At 34.9% G+C, this 23,192-nt stretch overlaps 1 protein-coding gene across 1 annotated transcript; it reads right to left on the bottom strand.

Moving 5' to 3' along the window:
* Positions 1 to 921: 921 nt before the first annotated feature.
* On the bottom strand, positions 922 to 23,168 carry LOC110022337. Its single transcript, XM_020721212.1, is given in 4 exon segments — positions 922 to 1,314; positions 19,843 to 19,912; positions 20,497 to 22,615; positions 22,617 to 23,168. Coding segments are annotated over 2 exon segments (2,256 nt in total). The 5' UTR covers positions 23,076 to 23,168; the 3' UTR covers positions 922 to 1,314; positions 19,843 to 19,912; positions 20,497 to 20,818.
* Between the last annotated feature and the right edge of the window lie 24 nt (positions 23,169 to 23,192).

The following is a 23,192-nucleotide window of genomic DNA, read 5'->3' as shown; positions in this document are numbered from 1 at the left end:
GTTTGTGTCTTGCTTTGATTGTTTTGTGGCTTGTCCTGATCAGTGCCATGATCTGATCAATTTATGCCTTGCCCCAAGTTTTTATTTGGGTTTGATAACATCCAACGTTGCGTCTGTACTGTTGTGGGTGTGTTACACTTAAATATTTACTTGTGGGTGTTACATTTAGGTCTTCTCAACTATTCATAGTAAACTTGGAGTTGTTGTTGAAATATGGTTGTTAAAACAAAAGAAAATGTACGTCTTAATTGAATTTCTGTGATAAGCACTAAAATCAGATTTAAAATATAATTAAATTTGAGCCCAAAAAATTCATTTTCAAGCAAAAGAAAAAATAAAAAAAATTCTATTTCAAGCCACCTTAATCACAACACAAGCCTGCTCGAAATTAAGTGTACATCAATCCGAGTTAGCCCAATATAGAAAGGATTGGGTCATGAACCAATTTTGAGCAAGCTTGAAATTGATTTGAGCCAATTATGAGCTTACCAAGGTTTGAAGTCGGCTCATTAACAACCCTAAAACCGAGTGAGAGGCACTTAGAATTCGCAATTTGCTTTGATGTGAGGCTATATCAATTGAGTTTTTATTTAGGTACATCTGCATGCATACCACCCAATTCTTTTGTGTTTACTTGGCACCTAAATTTTATTTGTAACATTTATAACAAACAAATCTTTCAGATCACATAAAAAATACCACCATTTTACCTTTGAAAATTGAAGTACACATTTTCAAGCAATGAGACAGCTTTAGTTGAAAAAAGGAGCACACTGAAATATATGTCAACATATGGTAGAACACTGAAATAAGGAGCATAGAAATCAAATTTTATAACCTAAAAAGAAAAAGTCACACAAACGTGAGTTAAGCATTATATCTTCAACATAATCTGCACCAAAAGTCAATAAAGCCAACATTAGTACAGTTTATAATCCAAATAATATTAGCACCATCAGAACAAATATAACGCTAACAGCAATAACATAAATGCTATAATCACAAAATCAAATAATAGCAATATCTTCATAAAAAATTTCTAGTCTTCAATAGTTTTCTTCACAATATCTTCAGATGCATTTCCTTCGTCACATTGCTCCAATATTACATCGCACGGTTCGTCTACCCATTGAAAAAATTTGCAATACTTGTTCGATCAATTTTTCAGACATCCATAAAGTTTTCTGTCAGCGTTAACGCATTTCTAAGTCGTGAAAATAATGCATGATATATTACAATCATAAAATATTTGTCAATGTTCCGGCCCCTTGAAATTTGTCGAATAACTTAGAGCTCATTTTCTATAACATAATCCTGTAAATTAATGAAGAGCACATAAATAATGAGAGAATAAATAAATAGGTCCGAAAAAATAGTTATGAGCCAACACAAAAAACAAAATTGAAAAGCTACAAATGAATCTCATCACATATAATTTTGATTCATAAGCTAATAGCTCACTTTTCAGTAATTTACATGCTTACCACACAATTCTTTCATATTTACATATCTAATACTCAAACTTTAATATTAACATTCCTAACACCTAGCCAATAAGGCAGGATGCTCATGCCAAAGCTGTCTTCAGTTCATTCTAGAATAGCTCACTAAAAATTTCAAACTTCATATAACAAAGTCTAATTATATTGATTGCACCTAGCATCTACATAAAAAATGTTTACAGACTTCTGAGAATTGAACATAGGTGCATCTACATGCATACCACACAATTCTTATATACTTACATATCTAACACCAAAACTTTAATATTAACATTCATATCACTCAAAAGTACCCCTTTTTCTAACTTTTTTTAAAGTCAAATGAATCATTTTATGCAAAAGTTTATAGCACTAAGGTGCTACTAATGTAAATATCAAACTTTAGGTGTCCGATAAGTAAATCCATAAGAATTGTTTGGCACGTATGTAAATTTCTTCTCCTGAAAATATAAGTCAAACATACAGATATGTATGAAGAAGTTGAAAGGCAAGCATGTAGAAGATTGAATCCAAAGTAAGCTGAAAAACTCAAAGAGTTCTACACGCTATACAGCCATCTTGAGGTTATTGGTAGGAAAAATGAAAGTTGAAAATAACTGAAAAAGAAAATAATCATTTAATCAAAAGTTTCATAGTATTGAGCTGAGATAAACAGGCATGTCTATTTATAAAAATTAGGGGCATTTACATACACACCACTTAATTCTTATGAATTTAAATATCTTGGTTTTCCTTTGTTGCTCATTTTGCTCTCTTTGATGCCACTAAAACGAGTGTTTTGGGCTGCCATACTTCAATAAATAGGTATTAGAGCTTATGTAGACAAAGGAGAAAACATGTTTGAGAAGTTTGGCAGACATGATGATTATGATAATAATTAAAAAAAAAAATGAGAGCATTTTCATTATTGAAGGATATGAAAGGTAAGAGTTTCCTAAATGCACAAATGTAACTTAAAATGAGTCAAAAAGCTCTCGATTCTATAATACTCAGATTGAGAGATTAAAATTTGGCAATGTAGAGCATCTCTTGATGAAAATGAAAAAAGTATATGCATTCGAACCCTTGGATGCCCTTCTTTAACATACTCAAAAATTAGAAGTAAAGAAATATTCATAATAAAAAATATAAGGTGTCTTAATACTCGCTTGTACAATTAATCATATATCAGTTACAATACATCAACCACTATCTTAAGCATCGGTGATTAGTTATCGTAACTTGATCATCTCATTAGCACATTCTCCATCGACTACACAAGGACTTAAAATATCATCATTATCCACCATCGTTTGCCCCATGCGATATTCATATGCTTCTAGAGGCACCAATTCGCTCTCATCTACACTTACTAAATCAACAACAAAATGTGAATGATGACATCATATGTAATTATAGAGTGTCATTGTTGTAGCGACAATTTTAACTTGTTTATCGAAAGAATATGTTGGCATATCTCGTAGAATAATCTTTTTTTTTTCAAACACTAAAAGACCTCTCAAGGACACCTCGTAATTACATATTTAAATAATTACATACTAAAAGACCTCTCAATAAAATCTTGTAGAATAATCATTTTTTAAAACATTTATTTTCTTCCTCGTACAATTTGACTCTCCCCTTTTAAAGTTTCGGATGCGATATTTTGTATTCGAAAATGACTTAAGAAAGCCTCATTATAATGGATATCTGACATTCACTAAATAATATTTCTTGATAGAGTTGACAGTCATTAGTTTGATAAAAATTAATAAATGCTTGCTACAATGTCAACCAACTTTGAGGCGACAACAGAAATTTATGCACACAGGATCGGTTGCAAATTTGAAGATTCGACTATCGTGAGCACTAACCTCCCAACCAGCTATGACGAAGGTAAAACAAGTTAGAGTAGCATGTTGCAATTATATTTTGTGTAGGCGAACCACATCGCCCAATGTACGCAATCTTATCAGCATTTAATACACATGCGTTAACATGTGTCCCGACAATAGCACCAACACAGTCCCGAATCACATCTAATTTAGTTTATATTTCAAATTTTCTATATATTTATAGAAAATAAGAATGATTGCAAGATATCTTGAAGTATGACATATATCGATGATCGCATGATATTTCTCTAGGAATATTTTAAAAAGTTCGATCTTCATGTCTAATAATTTCAGAAGACATGCGTACCATTCAAGCCAATTGAAAAATATCTACTGATAATTTCATACGAGTGTTGAAATCTCTTACAGGCTGCCCTTACAGACTAATTATGTGACAAAATATACAGTATTATAGCTAATACCTCCCGTGAAGTCATTCTAGAACAGCCACTAAGACCATAATTAGTGTACAATTCACTCAAAAGATCGGTAAAGATTTATTTTACTCATGTGAAACATATTATGAAATCTCATTGGATGACCCCCAAGCAATTCATTTATCCATTTATCCCCCGTAAAGGTCAAGGTCATACATGGAGTACGAGAGATGTATGAATCGTAATATTCATTCAGCACACACAGAACCAGTATAATGAGTTTTTTGCAATGCTCTCTGTGCTCCCTATCTATAGGATTCATTGTTGTAAAAACTTAGAAATGATACTGTATCACATGATATCACAAGTGTAAACATCAAAATATCAATATCATTTGAGATTATAATGGCACAAATACCAACATTGCAATGTAATATATCAACAACACATCATCACAACACAATATATGACAAGAACAAACATCAGAGCACAATCTATCACAAGTAAAAGCATCACAACACAAAACAACACAAGTAGAATAAGTTTTCATTGTGTCAAATAGGATGACGCATTACAAATGCTAAGAAAAAAAGTAATTGTTCTACCATAAAATAACAAAAGATAAACATCAAAATAATGAGTTTTGTCAAAACATTAACATTAAAAGTAGTTGTTCTACAAATTCAAAAGATCATAAGTGAACTCCACTAAAAAAGCATAGAACTAATATGAATCAATTATCACAATTCTCGTAAAAAAAGCGCCCAGGTAGCTTCATGTTGCATATCTGCATAAAGTTTTGCAGTTTGTTCTAAAATCTTTATCACATCAAGAATAGATAAAGAAGGTTTTGCGGTATTGGTCTCAAAAGCTAAATTTGTGCATGTTATAACTAATTCTGATATTTGACTCCTTAGATAGGCGGAGCTAATTTTTATTGCGACATGCCCTTCCTTTTAAAGAAAGTAGACTCCTAGCATGATTTGATTTGCTGCGTTCATTTATGTCATATGATGATCTTTAAGTGGGTTATGTTCTTGTGAATCTTGAGAAGTGCAGGCATGTCCATCAGTCGCAACAATGCCACTAAACAGGAGATCAAGTTTCTCCTCTAGCTCGAGTTCGATTCTACCAAACATAAATTTTTTAGCATTTAACATAATTTGTTATTCATACAATCAAAAGAAAAAACATCACGTCTACTAATTTTACGTATAACTAAAATAGAATTACAAGTGATTTAAAATTCATTTCACCTCTAACTTCTCCTTCCACTAATCTGTTGATGCATCTATGGTGTTATTAATTGAATCTCATCAAGTCAGTAGATCCTCTATTTAGCTCTTTCCAATTTTCTAATCTTTTTTTAACTAATTACGTTTGTTCTTTAATTGAGTTCTGTCATACAATCCTCCAGTTCTTTCTTAAAAAAATTTTTGTAATGTTCTGTCAACTTTATTCATTGAAATGAGTTGTTGATCTATTTCCTAATTTCATCTCTTCCAAGCAAATGTCACAAAAAATCATTTTTATTTCTTTCTCCCAAATAACGGATGCTACATTGTGTCTTGTGTTGCACATTTGTTATTGTATATAGCAGGTTGATATACGATCTCAAATGTTATATGATAAATAAAAGAGCATCCAGTTGAAGTAGGATAAAATTTGCACAATTTTCAAAGAGCAGGAGAAATTGGGTGGCAGATTTACAAATAAAGTATATAGTCAGACTTACAAAAGACAATAAAACAAGTGCCTCGACCATCCATCACAAAAAGAAAGATTGACATACATGCCATTCAACTACATTATTATGTAATAATGACAATTGTGTACATTTGATTGCATAAAAGTTACTGAATCAACCTCACAGCAATGAATGAATTTGATATTATTGAAACAAAGAAGAAGAAATAATTGAATTAGTGAATTCAATGGATGAGGTTCAAACCTTAAAATATGGTCTGATCTCAACAAAGTAATCAAAATTACAGTAAGGATCATTTTATGATGAGAACCTTCACTGTAAGCATGCTTTATTTAAAAGTAGTTAGGAATCAATAACAAAGAACAAGGATTATTATTCACCCCTAAAGCTTTTCAAAATATATCAGAACAAGAATTATTATTCATTACCGTTCACTCTTCTTTCTCTCTCTACTTACACTCTATTCTCTAGAAGTGATTCACGGACAAATCAAAATTCAACAATATACAAATATGTACATCCCTATCTACATGTTGCAACAACTATGCATGTATTTCAGTGTCATTGTTGATAGCACTATTCTAATCACAAATTAAATAAAGCAAAATAAATGACTATTTGGTCAGGGCATGCTTTGAAAAAAGGACCAAACCAAATACTTGCAAAAATATAACATTAAGATGAACAAACCACAAGCATGGATAACAAGCTTATAGTAAAAATATTTTGGTACGCGGCCCTTCTTTAACCAATGGTATTTATCATCTTTATCTGAATTTTAATAAATACTCTCCCCTAAACAAAATAATAATACTAATTTAACTTCTTTCCACCTCTAAAGAAGCATACTTTCACCTCTAAAGAAGCATAAGAAATTAATGATCTAACAAATTTATCAATTTCAATTTTTTTTCAAAATAGAAAACTTCATCCCACATAACAACAAATTCCAAACATACAATGAATCTGTTGAGAAATCCAAACAGTAGTGAAAATCAAAAATTGGAAGTTATAGCTAAAACAATGTTAATTTATAACATCCAGCCAAATGAAAGAGTTCAGCAAATTATACCATATTTCCAAACATGTTTATTACATCAACTTTTCAAATGAACTTCAGAAAAAATTATTAATGAGAATTCCATAGTTAATGCAACTTCGACAGACATGAAGATGAAAATCATATACCGAACTTGCATGCTTGATTTTGAAAGCCCAAAAAATAAACCACCGTGCATTTATAAGGTTAATTGGATAGTATGCAAGTCTTCACAAAGAAATGAGAGAAACACAGGTAAATGACATATGATCCATCCCGACTATTATAGGATGTAAACCACTGTGTGAAGGCAACAAAAAGAAGAGGAACGACCACTTGAAGGAGAAAAAAGAACAAGAGAAAAATTAAAAAAATACATAAAATGTTACATTCAGTAAAATAGGGGAATCTCTCGCTAACAGAGAATGGCGAGGCCGGTTGGCATTCTTGCGAAACTGAGGGGTGCGAAGAGCTCTAGGGAACGGGCTGTTACACATGGGGGTAACGAAGGAAAATAAAAGTAAACCGCGGGACGCAGACCCCTGCCCGCCGCGGTTAGGGATGCGATCCGAGGAACCAACGAGTCAAACACCCATACACTGCAATTAGCTTTGAGCAGTCTCTCATTTCTCAATTCTAAACACTGAAACAAACGCAACCTAAATGAGTAGTTTAACTAAGAATTTAAAATTCAAGTGCATTATACATTCTTTGAATGACATAACAAAATAAAATTCCATAATCAAAGCTTGATAACACAAATAATGCAACAATAGCCAGTACTCAAATTTTATTAGTAGTTGAATCATAAAGCAAAAGCCTCCCTAATCATAAAAGGAAAGGTTGTTCTTCTTAATTCAAATGTTGTGACCATTAATTCGAATGTTGTGACCATGGTTCTGCAAAAGATAGAAATTATAGCACACAAGAATAATTACAACATGGCCTGTAAACCAAATAGATGCCATAAGATGTTTATTGGTGATTATGCCACGACCTCTTATGTAAGACTTGAATTTATTTGACAAGCTAGTCTCTTAATTCTCTCAATTTCCAATAGTAGCAGAAACCCGGTACATAAAGTCATTACAGTAGGTCAAAATACCAAGGTTGTGTGCTCCATAATCCCATTACAAATAGGTGTGATAGCAAGTGTTCTTTCAACAACGAGATAGGGGCGTGCAAGGCTTAGTTGGAAGAATTTTATTGGCAAGATAATATGGCTACATAGTTGCAACTTTTTTTTTTTCTTGGGTGTTTCCTTAAGTGGCAGTGATTAAAATTTTTCTATGAGCGTGACTCAAGAAAAATTTTTGAGCTACTTTAGTTAGTATTTATTTAACAAAATAAAATATATTACATATTTTAGCTAGCATTTAGCTCATAAAACTTTCTAGAGCTGCACTCACAATTCCTTATTGTTTAAGGTCTGTTGAGAGAGCTTGGGTAATCGGAAATACAAATGAGGATAGAGGAGATAGTGGGCAACTATAGAGTGGACTCAATATTTGCATTTAGAATTTATAAGTAATATAATGTGCCTACAAGTCTCCAACCTCAAATTAGTACAATGAAGTATTCTGGAGAAAACTAATTGAAATCATCCTTAAAGAGTTCAAAACTAACCAAAACAGTTGACACAAAAGTAAAAGAAGGTTGAATTGGAAATCAAGCAAACCCAACATCACCCTATTCCGATAATAAGGGGTAGCATCACTTAGGATAGTGAAATGTGAACAAATTTAAATTGATCTTAAACTAGATTGAGTCACTCAATTGACCTAGTTGAAGTCAAAATTTGGAGTGGCTCGAGTCACTTCAAGGTTGTTGAGTACGCTTTAGGATTTAAAGTGTGACTAGATCAATCTCAGGTAAGATTTTGGGCTTGTTTAGGATCAAATTTATCTTTTGTTTTTGTTTTTTTATTTATTTTATTTTATTTTTAAAGACATTTATTTCATGTGTTTTTTTATATTTTTATTTTTATTTATTTCTAAAAACAAATTAATATATTTTAAAAAAACTCAAAACAAGTTTTAGATGTTTAGGGTGTTTTTAAAAACAATCATATTTTGAATCAAAACATAAACAAAGCAAAAAAAAACAAAAAATTTTAGTGATCTCAAACGGCCATTAGGCATAATTTTTGCCAAATAGATAAAATTGACTTGAAATGGATCCATTAGATCTGTAAGGTGGTGTAAATCTTAAGCCAAGGTTGGCCCAAGGAGTTTGAGCTAAATTTTGACTTTAGTCAAACCTCAACCAATTTCAGACGACAAATGCTTTATCTAACCTAGGGTCAATTTGGAATCAACTGAATGAACTAAGTTTTGGGACCAAATGCAAAGTTTAAAATTTGGTCAATGTTTCGCTAGGGTTAATATGCATGTTCAAAATTAAGTAATGGATCTACTATGGTCTAAGGTATCCCTAGGATGTGGAGATTGGCTAGCTAAGTCGGCATGAATGACCAAAGAGTCTAAAAATCAATCTAAAATGACTGTAAAACATTATTAGCTAAGCTTGGTTGGGAATCAACTAAGCCTAGTCAAAGGGTATTAAGTAGTCCCACCATGGTTGTTGGATCAAGTGCAAGTTCTAACATAAAACTTAAATTATCCCAACAGAGACAAAGTTGGGCTTGATGAAAGGTTCATATGGTCAGTGTGACAAAGGCCACGCTCTCACCCTTCAATTCAATCATATTCTTAAGAAGTCTCCTCCAAACCTTTAAACCCTAAGCATGTAATCCAGGAGTCAAACAATCTATATAAATGCTAACCAACAGCCCCTCTATCATTCATCATAAGACATTGCAAACGAATGATAATTAACATATTGTATAAGAATGCTCACCCCTATGAAGATATTACTTCGGCTTATATAATATTTCACAAAAAAGAATTATAATCCATTTTACAGTGAAATTAATTTTCCAAATATAATTTATTTGAATTAATAAAAAATATTCACATAATAAATAAATTATGAGTTCGCATAATATATGAGACTTCGAAAAATGTACAGTGAAAATACTAGCGGCATTGTAAGAATAATATGAGCCAAATACACTACTCTTGTGTTTGGAAAAATTTCAAGCATCAACAAATATTCAGATTATCAAAATGTTGGGAAAACGGAGGTTTCCTACTTTCTCAACCACATATGCTGTTTTATTATTTTTTATTACAATAAATCTGGAATTATGCAGGGAGGACTCCTCAAGAAATACAGTGCCATGACCGACAAGTATGGTCTTCCTTTTCTCTCTGCTTGGGGCATAATAGAATAGTGAGATAGTGCCAAACACATCAAGTTTCAGCAGAATCTTGGTGTAAATGTCTAAATAAAAAGATGTTTGATAGCTATCGTATCACTCAAATCATAGCATTTGTACGTGACCCATCACTAAGTAAAAAATATATATTTGCAAAGAAGAAGATAGAAAAAGCATTTATTCTGACAACTTCAGCTGGGCCAAAGAAATTATAGCATACCAATCATCGCATGTACTTCAATGTAACCAAATATAACGAAAAAAAGGGGCAATTACATACATTCGACCCAATTCTGCTGAATTTACATATCTAACACCTAAATTTTATTTTACTTTTTTACATTTAAACCACCAGAATCTTTTAAATAACATCAAAGGCACCGCTTTTTTAACTTTTAAAAGGTGAAATGCACCTTTTCATGCATAGGTAAGATGCCATGTACTTAAATATTGAAGTTTTGGTGTTAGATATGTAAATACATAGGAATTGAGTAGTACATATGTAAATCTTCCAAAAAAATTATAATCTGCCCAAATGTCCTCTCAATAACTAAAAGTCAGGTTAACCATATTAGTGCAAAAAAAAGCTATTTATATTCACTTTTCTCGACATTTATTAATGGCAAAGAAAACTGGAAAAAGGAAGGGGGAGATAGATTTGGAGGAAAAGAGATTTACCGGTGCAGCAAATTTATATTCTAACCTTAGAGCGGATCTGCAGCAATGATTAAGTTGCCTCCATTATGCTCCATAGATAATGAATTCGAGATGAGAAACAACTATTCATACTTACGGTACAACAACCCAACCAAGACCCTTGGAGGAGGCTTCATTCTCCAGTTCTTTTAAAATGTTGGTAACATGCTATCCATAAATAATCATGTGTTAACATTTTTTTTTTTTTTTGGGTAAAGGAAAGCCCAAAGAACAATATGCGTGATTCAAACCCACTATCTCATATTGTGAAACTACTCCTTCAACCACTAAGGCTCTGTTTGGGGCCGCGGTTTTTGCGCGGCTCGGCCCCAAACTGCCGCAAAAAAAAAAAAAAAAAAATTTTTTGTTTGTTTCGTATCTTTGCGGGGGCGGTGTTTGGGCGAGCAAAATTTTTTTTTTGTTTGTTTCGTAACTTTGCGGGGGCGGTGATAGGAAGTTAGGGCAAAGTTAGCCGCGGGATCAACCCCGCAGCCCCGCGTTTGCCCCAAAAATTTCTTACCTTTACCCTCGCGACACTTTCGTGATATGTTGCCCTAATGTAAAGCCTCGTCCATGTCTTCCCCTCGTGCAAAAAAGAAAAGCTTGTTACTCTTCTCCCCTGCTCCTCGATCGAAAACCATACGAATCAATCCAAGTATATGGATCTTCGATCTAATAACTTTTTTCTCCCCCATGCGTCTCTACTCCTCCCTTTCTTCTTCCTCCCATCGCCAGCTTCGTATACTGTTTTGGATTTGTAATATTTGGTAGCATGAAAGGAGTTTTTCGTGGTATATTTTGAGGGGTTATGAAGCATGTGCATCCGATTTACATGAAGGATCAGTTTTTTTTGCTCATAGTGGCTCTACATTTGAAGGAAACTTTATTTTGTTTTTTGCATTACGAAAATGGTTCCGAAAAAGTTAATTACTTTACATTTCTTACCAGTAATATGTTGTATGAAACCGATTTTTGGAGAAGTGCTTTTTTTTGTTCGATAATTTGGGATGTTTTTCAGGTGCAACAATCGACAGGGGTGGTACTATTGTTATGGCAAGTGCTAGGGAGCCATTTCGTGATATTCTATTCAAAGCATAGCCCGTAGCATATATATCAATGGGCCTCATTCCCATATCATTCCTCCCAAAATCAAATTATGATCTATTCCATCTTCTTCTCTAATATTATTCTTGTTGCTCTCTTATTTGGCAGTGGCTTTTATTATAAAAAATAATTATTTGATGCCTTCATTTCACTCTTACAGTCTTGTGTTTCAGTTTTAGGGTTCTAATGTAAAATGGTGTAGTGAGGAAGAAGCAACATGAACATTCAAGTTGAATTCAAAAACCTTTGGGGAGTTGTTAACATTTAAACGGCATTCCAATTCGTAATTGCTACAAAAAATTTTATGTGAAAATGTGGAGAACTGCATTTCTCTAAAGTTTAGCTATTGTTTAGCTATCTTGAAATGTTTCTATGTAATGTTTCTTTAAGGTTTATCTATTGTTGCACTTGGTATTTTCTCTATCACACCTATATAGTCATTGTTTTGCCTTTCAATAATTTCGAAAATATGTAGAGTTTTAGTATGCATTACTTTGCCGTTTAGTAGATCATGTAAGTAGGAAAGCTGAGATGCTTTGCTTCAATTGCCAAATCATTCATGATATCATACGTTGCCATGAGTAATAGTTAACTTTTATGGCATTCATGGTAGACATATATGGGCAGTAATTACATCACTGCATGACTTATTAGATTCTCTTTTGGTTAAGGACCAAATTGAAAATGTATGCTTTTTATCATGCCCGTACCTCTTCGAGAAATCGTGTCAATGTTATTTCTCATGCCTTCACTTTATCGTAGTAATATAATGGCTAGTAAGTCTAAAGGGCTCGGTACACCGACACTATAGAAGAAAGAAACAAAAATAATATTTTGCGACCAATGCCTGAAGAAAATTGAACTTGGTAACAGACCCACCACCTATTTTAATGAGGGGTGGCAAAATATTATCAAAAATTTCAAGGAAAGTACTGGCAGGGAAAATGATAGACTACAAATGAAAAAAAATGAAATCAGTTCAAGAAGGACTGAAAAATTTGGAAGGAATTAAAAAGAGGATCAACGGGTTTGGGTCGAGGCCCGGTAAAAAATACAATTGATGCCCCAAAAGAGTGGTAGACAGAAAGACTTGCGGTAAGAAAATATTAAACAATTCTAATTTGCACCTTATCATTTTTTTTTTTTTTTGCCAACTAACCAAAGGTTTGGATGTTTTATTTTTAAGGTGGTGTCGGGAGCAAAAAAGTTCAAGCGTGCAGGACTTGAGCCCGAGTTCGAGGAGAAGTTAGACCATATGTTCGGGGGTGTCGACGCTACAGGGAAATATACATGTGCCTAAGCGATCTCGTGTGGAGAGTAAGAGAAAGAGTAGAGGCACCTCTATCAAAAACCAGATATCATATCTGATAGATTCTTCGAACAATGCCCCCCATAAGGTTCAGAGAGCCTCAATTATCGATGTGGTGGAAATTTTGGAAAAGAACCTAGAAATTGCTGATGATTTTGATCTGTACTTTTTTGTTGTGGAGCTCCTGCAAGATTCGATCCACAGAGATTTTTTCAGAGTTGTTCGAAAGACCGACAGATTGCGTATCTACTTCATTTTTATGCCCATAAGGAAAATTGAGGCATCATCGCTTTCAGGATCTGTTTGGGGCAGCTGCGCTGTCGCAGGAAGCTGCTGCGGGGAAGCTGGGTGTTTGTTTGTTGCAGCTATGTGAAAATAGCTGCGGGGCAGCTGTTTCTAGAAAAATGACTATTCTGCCCCTATTTAATAAAACTGTTTAAAACAAAGCTGTGACAGTCACATATTTAATACTTCATAAGCAGAAATTCATTTCAAAACAGAAGAAAATTTCAGATACACAATTTACTTTATTACCATTACAAGTAAAATAATCATTCTAACTCATTCTCATTTTATAGATGTATTATTTTATTATTAAATTTCATAAAATACAAAAGAAAATGACTTCCAAGCCTCACAAGTTAAACTCACTTCTCCCATGTATGTAGTTGGTTTAAAAAAAAAGGTAGGAACAGTTTCAGTGACTTTTAGCGAATCAAATACTTGTCATTGTTTCATTTACTTCCAAACAATTACCGTAACCCAAATCAGTCCTAAATAAACAAATTTCAGGAAGATTACATATTGATTCCTAATATGCACCCACCGATTAGATAATTGAATTTGACAACAACAGAGCCCAAGTAAAACCTAAACTTTCAATAAAATAAAAGATTCAACAGGGCAAAAATGGACAGGGGCAAATTTAAAGGGAAACACTCACCTTATTGAGGTAAAAAAGGAAGCAGTCAGCAATGTTTAGCTGGAAGAAAGTCGACCCGGCAACCCTAGATACGTGACGGGAGGCAAGTAGTCGTTGGAATTACCGCTGCCATTGCAACGACAGGGATTGAGGTTTTTATCGTTAGGCTAGAGCTCGTGGTAGGCTAGAGGAGAACGGAAATGATCAACGGCGGCTTCGAACGCCGCAGGGAGGGTGGATCGCGGGGGGGGGCGTGGAAGGGAGGACAGGGAAGGAGTTGTGTGATGGAATCGACCGCGATAGTGGAGCGATAGAGAGGGAGGAACGTGAGAGCTTCGACGTCCAACAGAGGAATTTTGGTTAGGGTATCATATGTAATAATCCATCGTCGACCGCAGGCCGTGGGGATCGATCCGCAGCCGGCTTTCCGCCAAAATGGCGTCCCACGGTGTCCTGCCGTGCTCGAGACGCCGAACCAAACACCCGCACATCGCGGCCCGCCAGCGCGACGCGCTCATCCCGCTGTCCCAAACAGACCCACATTTGATATTTGTTAAGAAACATTTTATTAATTTAGTATTTCGTTGGAACATTGAACAACATTATTGTACTTTATCATTTCGTTCTTGCTTTATATTTGACGTCCCTCGCTATTACCTTTTCAATTCTAGTTGCAGCGTTATGTTATGTGGATTCACAAATTAGTGATTATGTTATGTTATTTTTTGCAAATTATTTAACAGCATGGACTGGGAACAAGAACGACAAAGGAGGAGAAATGCTACAATCCAATTGGTTGTTTATTACTACAACAATTACATTGATCGCTCGTCTTGTTATACATTAAATTATGTCAGAGATAGATGAGTTGGAGAATTTTTTACTGGCCATCTGACCAGATTTAGGAACATGTTTAGGATGACACAAGAGGTCTTCACCGATCTACTTGCTGAACTCAATACATCTCATGGTCTATATGGTTCATCTAGGACGACTGAACAGGAAGTGTTAGCGATGACTTTGTATATATATTGTCACAAAATGAGTCAGTTTGTCGTGCAATGGAACGGTTCCAACACTCATCTGAGACGATAAGCAGATATTTCACCATATGTTTGAATTCTCTTGTGAAACTTGCCACCAGGTCATAAAACCATCGGATCCAACTTTCGCACGAACTTCATCAAAAATTGAACGCGATACGCGTTATATGTCATTCTTTAATGTTGAGATTACAATATGTACTATTGATATTTTGATTTAGTTAATTAGGAAAACATAATCACAAGGATCTTTTCAGGACTGCATCGGTGCAATAGATGAAACACACATTGATGCACGAATATGAAACGATGATAAAGTTGCATTTATCGGCTGCTGCGGAGTCCCAACGCAAAATGTTACAGCGGTCTGCGATTTCAACATGTGTTTTACATTTTTCATGCCTGGTTGGGAGGGTAGTGTGTAGGACAGCCGAATTTTCAAGAATGCAACGTGGAATCCCCAATACAACTTTCTGCACCCTCCGCACGGCATATTGCATCATGAGTTCATAAATTTTTCTTTTGTACATGTTGAACTTAAAATGAAAAAAAAAATTCACGAAAGTATTATTTGGTCGACGTTGGGTATCCATTGCAGCGAGGTTATCTTAAATCATATCCTAATACCAGATATTACATACCCGATCTTGAACGAGCCAGCAAAGTTACACGGGGCCGAAAGGAGATGTTTAACAAAAGATATTCACCCTTACGAGGGGTTATCGAGAGAAATTTTGGGGTTTAAAAGAAGTGGGTGCGCGATATGTCATCTTACCATTTCCGTCCAAATTGTTATAGCAATGATGGCACTCCACAATTTTATTCGGCGCCATCCTTCCTGAATTGATGTTGATTTCCACAGTGCTGAAGAAAATCAACAGGAACCCCCTATTTAAGTATATGAATACCACATTGGTCATTCTTTGCCACAAGGTGACAATGATCATACCACAATTTGTACGAAGGATGGAGAAGGTGCAAATGAAATGACGGTTCTTCGAGAACAGATTACTAATGCTTTAGTTGGAGGGTGATTGTGTACATTCTACAGTTGTGTGTGAAAAAAATAATGGTGGTTATGTTTGGGTGTTATTGCTATAATATAATGATGCAAATACTTTGCGCAAATACTTTGCTCAAATACTTTGCTCTGAATTCATGTGGCCTCAAATGGGGTCGTGACTGTGTAAGGCATTCAAGAGATAATTACTTCATTATGCATGGTGTTCAATGGTTTGTCCTGGCTGGAATTCCCTGGTGTGAAGTTTTATGTTGCGTACATAGCATTACACTCATCTTCTCTGTCTTCTACCCTTGAGCCTGTTTTGTGCTTGTAGATATATAAATACATTGGAGTTTAGTGGTTTGTCCTGGCTGCAATTCCCTGGTGTGAAGTTTTATATTGGGGAATTCTATGAATACATTTACAGCAACCAGAAATTGTAGTTGGTTCATTTGCATCATTTGAGGTGTTCTGCAGTTTTTTCTTGCTTATTCCAAATGGGCATGGATTTGCCCATCTGGATGGGGTTGTTGTTGCTGCAACCTCTATCATTGGGGAAGTCTATGAATGCAAGGGTGGGGGAGTTCTCTATTATTTGCTCTACCTGATAGGTGAAAGATTATTAAACATGAGTTAGGGTACTTGATTTATATGATAGGTAAGTGTGATAACTTTATTAGCAGAGAATTTTAATGAGTTAAGGGAACTGCTTCATTTGTTTTTCTTCTTTGGGTTTATCTAGCTTGATATCATTGACATTGTTTGATAGTTATATCTATGCAGCAGCTACATTCTTAAGTTTAGGTGTTAGATATGGTAATTCATATGAAAGGTTTGCTTATTGTTTCAACTTCGCATGAAAGGTTTGCGTATGGTAGCTCCTTGTTTTGGCCTTGGTGATTCTTTTTTGTTACTTCATTTAATGTATCTGTTCTGAAATCACAAAGCAGGGGTCTGTGAATGGGGCTGTAAACGAGCCGAGCTTGAGCGAGCTCAAGCTGGGCTCGTATTCGGCTTGTTCGAAATAGCTCGTGTTCGAAATCGACTCGTGTTCGAAATCGGCTCGTGAACAGTGTGTTCGTGTTCGGCTCGATTTAAATATTCGTGTTCGTGTTCGGCTCGTGTTCGGCTCGAAATTGGCTCGTTAAACTAAAATTGAGAAAAATAGATGTAAAGTGTGGGATTCGAACATGGATCAAATCTATACAAAAGAAGACACTAACCACATTGCCACATGAGGTGTTATGATTTAAACTTAGACACAGTTGCTATCATACGAAGGTTTGCGTATTGTAGCTCCTTGTCGTGCCTTGGTGATTCTTTTTTGTTACTTTATTTGATGTATCTGTTCTAAAATCTCAAATTAGGGGTCAGTGAAGTTGTTTCTGTTTCCGGTTGAACCTGTTTTGCTCTCTTTAATGAACCGGTTATATGAATTATGGGGATAGTTGGTTATGGAGAAAGCTGTTGGTGCTATGTATGGCTAACTCTGTTGCTACAAATTGTTGATTTCTACCAGCTACATGGAAGGCATCATTTTATTTTTTTCACAAGGAATACATTGTATATGTATGAAAATGGCCACACATTTTTTTTTCGTCTACTTTCGTCTCTTAGCAATGACAATGAGACATTGTTGATTGGAAGCAATGACAATGAGACATTGTTGATTGGAAGCAATGTAAGAATTTTTTTTTTTCAGTAATGAAGATATTTGATTCCTTTCCTGTGGATATAGGTCAGCATGACCGAACCACGTTAAATCTTTTGTCCTTATTTGGTTATTTAATTTGTTTCTTTTAGGCTCTGTAATTCAAAATTCATACTTGTATTAATGGTATATCTCAATTTCCTAAACTTTATAAATGTTCTCATTCAATGTATATTTTTGTCGTATTAATAAAAATGAGCATTTACAAATAAAGATCTTGTTACACCTGCACTGTTTTTGCTCTTTTGTTGCATTCAGGAGAAGATGAGCTCACCGATCTCCGGGACATCCCGACGAACACTCTGTCACTGTGGCCTCCAACCCTCACTTCTAATGTCTTAAAGTCATGTCGGCCACACAACTACAGGAGGAAATTATATACTTGCCCATGGAGCATCGTCGAACAGTATAGTTTCTTCCTTTAGGCGGATGGTTCGATTGATTCCTCAGATGACGTTGATCGAGATTGGAGAACATCACTTGAGCAAAGTCTGACACGAGAGCTACACCGTGTAAATGTTAAAAATAATATAATTATCTTATTAATTATCATTGTAATTGTTTTAGAGATTTTTTTTTCTCTCCTTACGTTATCAGTTATTTGAGATGTATGTAATTCTGGACTGTTATTATTGAAGTTTGGACTTAACAGTAGTCATATACCTCCCTGAAATCTTTTGTTATGTAAACGATGAATTTTTGTTCTAATATATAGCACAAAAGGGTACTAAAATTCGCAGTCTATTTTTTTAAGCAACATTTACATTTACATACCCATCACCCAAATGAAAAAAAAATGGACATCCCTTTAATTGGCTTTTTTTTTAGTTTTCATCGATATTTGATAAAAAATAGTGAGTTAAATAATTCATTAATAATATGTTAAATCCTAAATGGAAAATAGATTTAATGCATTCGTGTCACCAAATATAAGAGCATTCCTATAACAAGTCTTTTATTTCATATGTCCACCCATCTAACAAGTTAACATTTTAAAATATATTAATCAATCTCATAAATTTATTACATAAAAATTATTAACTAATTACCCAACAATTACATTTATTACATATTTAACACTATGAAGTTTCAATAATTTTTACATAATAAATTTTGCTTATGGGGTTAAAAAAATTTCACACTTACAGTCTTCTTTTAAACAGTTTTACCAAAGAATGACAGAATGAACATTTTTTCCAGAAACAGCTGATCTGCAGTTGTTTTCAAACAGCTGCACCAAACAGACAGTTTGTTTCCCCGCAGCAGCTTCCTGTGGCAGCTCGGCTACAGTTGAAAAGCTGGGAAGCTGCAGCTGTGCCAAACAGAGCCTAAGTCATCGGTAAATAAGCGTCATGTATCAACTTCGGACAAAGTTTTTTAGGATGATAAAGTAAATGTCAATAAATTATTGATATCATAAAGATAATTTATAAACTTTATTATTATTATCATTATTATTATTATTATTATTATTATTATTATTCTTGTTGTTGTTGTTGTTTTTTTGTGATTGTATTCCTATCATTGTTACTGCTCTGTTATTTGTAAAATGAGGAAGATATTAGTATTCAAGTATGGTTGTTAATGAGGTGATCACAATCAAATCTGAAAAAAATTCAAGATTAGATCTAATCCTGACTTAAGATCAGACCAAATTCATTCAATCTGATCTCAAGTCAATCTAAATATGGTTATTGGTTCTCACAATCTGATTTTGATTCAAGTTGGGCATTGCTCAAAGACTTCAATCGAAGTTCAAAAATTAATCCAATCTCAATTAATAGAATAAGTTTCAATCTTGTCCAACCTACATGCATAGTCATTCCTAAATGCACATTCATAGATTCATATATATTAATGCATGGAAGCATTCATAGATTCATTCGAATTTAAAAGTATATATAATGATAGGTGCATGCACATTCATAGATTAAATTTCTTTTTTATCTGATCATGAGCAGCCTGATCCAATGTAGTTCCAAGCTAATTCAAATTCAATTCAAAGTGTGCTCTGCACATTGACTTTATTCCAAGCCAAAAACGGATCAAACTTTTTAGCAATCTTCAAGCTAAATTCAAAATAATACATTCAAGAAAAAATTAGGTAGAAAAAACAATTTTATGAAATATACATAAGCTTAAAACTAGTCATATCCAAACAGGATTTTAACCATTCCTAATCACGAACAAGTAATGGAATCAATAAATATATTGACAAAATAAATGCCATTACCAAAAAAATTCAGGAAAAAATAACTGAGCAATGGCACATACATTATGTGTAGGACGATGATGAACGTATCATCAATTTCTGACTTTTTAACTCGGCAGAACCATGCTTAATCTGCAAAGCAACACGAGCATATCATGATCCACTAAACAAATGTCAAAAGTTAGAAATACTCAATTGATGTTCTTAAACAATCTTGTGACATTTGGGAGATTATATTTCGTCTTAGTTTTCTTCTCAACTTTGTCCTAAATTTTGGATTTACAAAACCCTACAATTGGGATTTAGTAAATCCAAATTTAATGATTTACTAAAGCTGCTAAAGCCGTTACCAAACAACCCCTTTAATAAAAAATTCTTCATAAGCTAAGGGCTTGTTTAGGATTACTTTTATTTTTTATTTTTAGTTTTTATTTTTGGTTTTGTTTTAAAAACATATTTGTTTAGTGCATTTTTTTGTCTTTTTCTTTTTTTAAAAAAATAATAATAATAAATTAGGCTATTTATAAAAACACTAAAAATATCTAAAAGTTATTTTAAGTTTTTTTAAAAACAACTAACAAACATATAAGATACAAAACATATTTTATTCCAAGTAAGAAAATATAAAAATAAAATCAAAAATCAAAAGTGATTCGAAACGATTCCTATACTAGTAAAGTTTTGTATCACTAATGTTCAAATCTAAAGTAACCTACCTGAATCAAAATCTAAACTTAAAAGTGTGCTTCTTTAAAACATTTAGCTGAGAGAAAATATCCTGTCATTGCTCTTCATGTAGCAACAGCTATACCCTGAAATCCAGTTATATTCTCTGCCCATAAAAAATTATATTTCTGCAGATCAAGATTCTCTTACACCAAAATCTCTACAGGAAAGATAAGTAACCAATAGCACAATAAACAGTTAGAAGTGTCCTCAATCAAGTTTCAATATGTCAATGCTTCTGCTGCTGATGTTCATCAAATATGGGGAAAAAATTTATAAGTCTTCCCAAAAACCTCACTATATTTGTATCATTCAATCCAAATTCAGAAACAAGGTGCAATCAATGTCTTGAAGAGAGATCTTTCCCAAGAACAAATCAGTTGCATGCTTGGAACAAAGAGGCAGACACTTTTTGTTCAGAGCCTCATGAATTGCACCCATCCCATGCACCCACTTCTCTTCATTCAGGGGGTCAACATTTAATCTGTTTTGCAACAAACGAACTCGATAAATAACAGTATTTTCGCTTTCACAGAAATGGGCCAAACAAACAGACGAGTCTTCATTGAAAGCTAATCTGACTAAAGCCATGGTTATGGCACCATCCACAGGTTTTGGATCTGAAAGTTTTCTTTCTCCCAACATCCTTATTTCCTTCTCAGTGGAAAAATGCATTTTTTCCACTCCATCTTCATCGATAATCTTTAAGTCCTTGGTATAGTGTTGAATAGCCTGCTTCTTGGTGGAATCATGCTTTTCAGCAAGGGTGAGAAGACAAGAAAAACGTAAGTGATAACTTACAACAGTTTTAACCATCTTAAAGTTGCGACAGCAGCAGTAGAAATCTAGCCATCTCCTTGCAACGCCTGCATACCATTTTATGATATCAGAATCATCCAAGCAGATCAGTAACTTGATGGGCCTGGGACGTCCCATAGAGTTTGTAAAGCCGGCCAGTTTTATGGCCCTTCTCACGAGCTCCATTGGTGCATTTACTCTCACATATGATTGTACCAAATCCTCCACTGTTCTTTTTGCATATCTCTTCTCTTCGTCTTGTTCTTCCATTTCATTCTCTTCTAGTTGCTTGCTAGTTCTCTTGGGCATAAAATGTTCATTCAATTTCTCCTGAAACTGATCATAAGCAACGACCAAAGATTCAGGCAGCTGATCCCTCACCCTCTTCAGAGACAAGAAGTCGCCAGAGGTTAGCATTTTATGCCAGTGGTAGCACTCTTCTTTGGAATTCAGGTACTCCACCACCACTTCTTCTGCCCACATTCTAAACAGCTCTCTAACCTCGCTCTCAACATGCATGTCAATTTTGAACCCACCAACATGCTTCAGCTTCTTGAAAACATGTTTAAGTATCTTCAATCCAAGCTTTTTTCTTGTTGTTTCACGAGCATTTTTCAGCTCAAGAACTTTGGCAGCCTTTTGCTTTAAATGCTTCTTCTTTGCTCTCATGGCTTTTTCAGACAGTGGGGGGTGAAGAACCAAAGGAGAGACAGCTTGGATCTCCATTCCCATGAAATCCATCTTTTCGGAGACAGCACTATGGATGGAGGCCTTCAGTTTGTCCACCGTCAGACTCATCTGGCTTTGAACATATTTCAAGATCCTATCTTTGATGTCGATCATTAGCAGCTTAGAGCCAGAAGTGGCAATCAATACCTCATCCAAGTACCTCACAGCATAAACTCGTACCGGTTTATGAAAAACCCGTGAGTCTTCTTCCCTATCCAGGTTCTTTAATTTCGGATTCGTGCGATGTACTTGCGCTCGAATCTCCTGAATCTCCTTATCCAGGCCATTGAAGTAGATGTTCACAAGAATTGAGTTCAAACTACTTTCTTGAGGAAAGCCTCGGCCCAAATCAAGTCCTCCGAGCTCGATCGCAACTGCCTTCGATTCGAATAGCCGCTCAATGAATCCAATCAATATATCATCATCGATCTTCTCAGCCAGAACGGCCTTCAACCGACAGAGATCCATGGCTTGTCTCCTAAGAGACACACAGAACCACCAGTTCGGGTTTTCGAGAGCGGCTTTGAGATATCTAACGGCTGTATGACGGCCCATCCCCGCTCGACCCCCCCGCCCCCCCGCCATAAGCGAAGGTGGCGATGCGCTTCTCGTAAACAATTTCCAGGGCCATGCGAACTGCCTCCATCACAACTTTAAGCTTAAGATTAGGGAGGACCAGATGAGGCCCCTTCTTCCGAGAGGGTAAGAGCTTGACGCATGAGGATTCAGCATCCATCCGACCGGAGCGGAGATCGAAAGCGAGATCTTCAATACAGATAAGGCGGTTGATGGAATCAGAAGAGAGAGGAACTTCTTCGTCGCAAAGGTTCCGGCAAGCGGCGAGGAGGAAGGAGGGTTCCGATATTGCGGCACGGAAGAGATCGCGGAATTTTCCATTGCTGTATTGGCGGAGGATAAGAGTTTGGATTTCAGATGAAGTATAGGAAGCAGGGTTCCCTGAGACCGAACGAACGATTTGGAAAAAGAACAATGGAAGAGTTTTGGAGCACGATAGTCGCCGGAACCCTAATCCAGAGAGCATGGAAGGAATGGATATAACGGCGGATGTAGTTCAGAAGGAGATTAGGATGGGATAGGAAATGACCAAACTGCCATTAGCTTGTGCATTTTTTTTCACCAAATCTAACTAACATTTTTT

This window comes from Phalaenopsis equestris, unplaced genomic scaffold, assembly GCF_001263595.1.
Source record: "Phalaenopsis equestris unplaced genomic scaffold, ASM126359v1 Scaffold000186, whole genome shotgun sequence".
Taxonomy (NCBI): Eukaryota; Viridiplantae; Streptophyta; class Magnoliopsida; order Asparagales; family Orchidaceae; genus Phalaenopsis; species Phalaenopsis equestris.
This window is presented reverse-complemented; position numbering and strand designations above follow the sequence as displayed.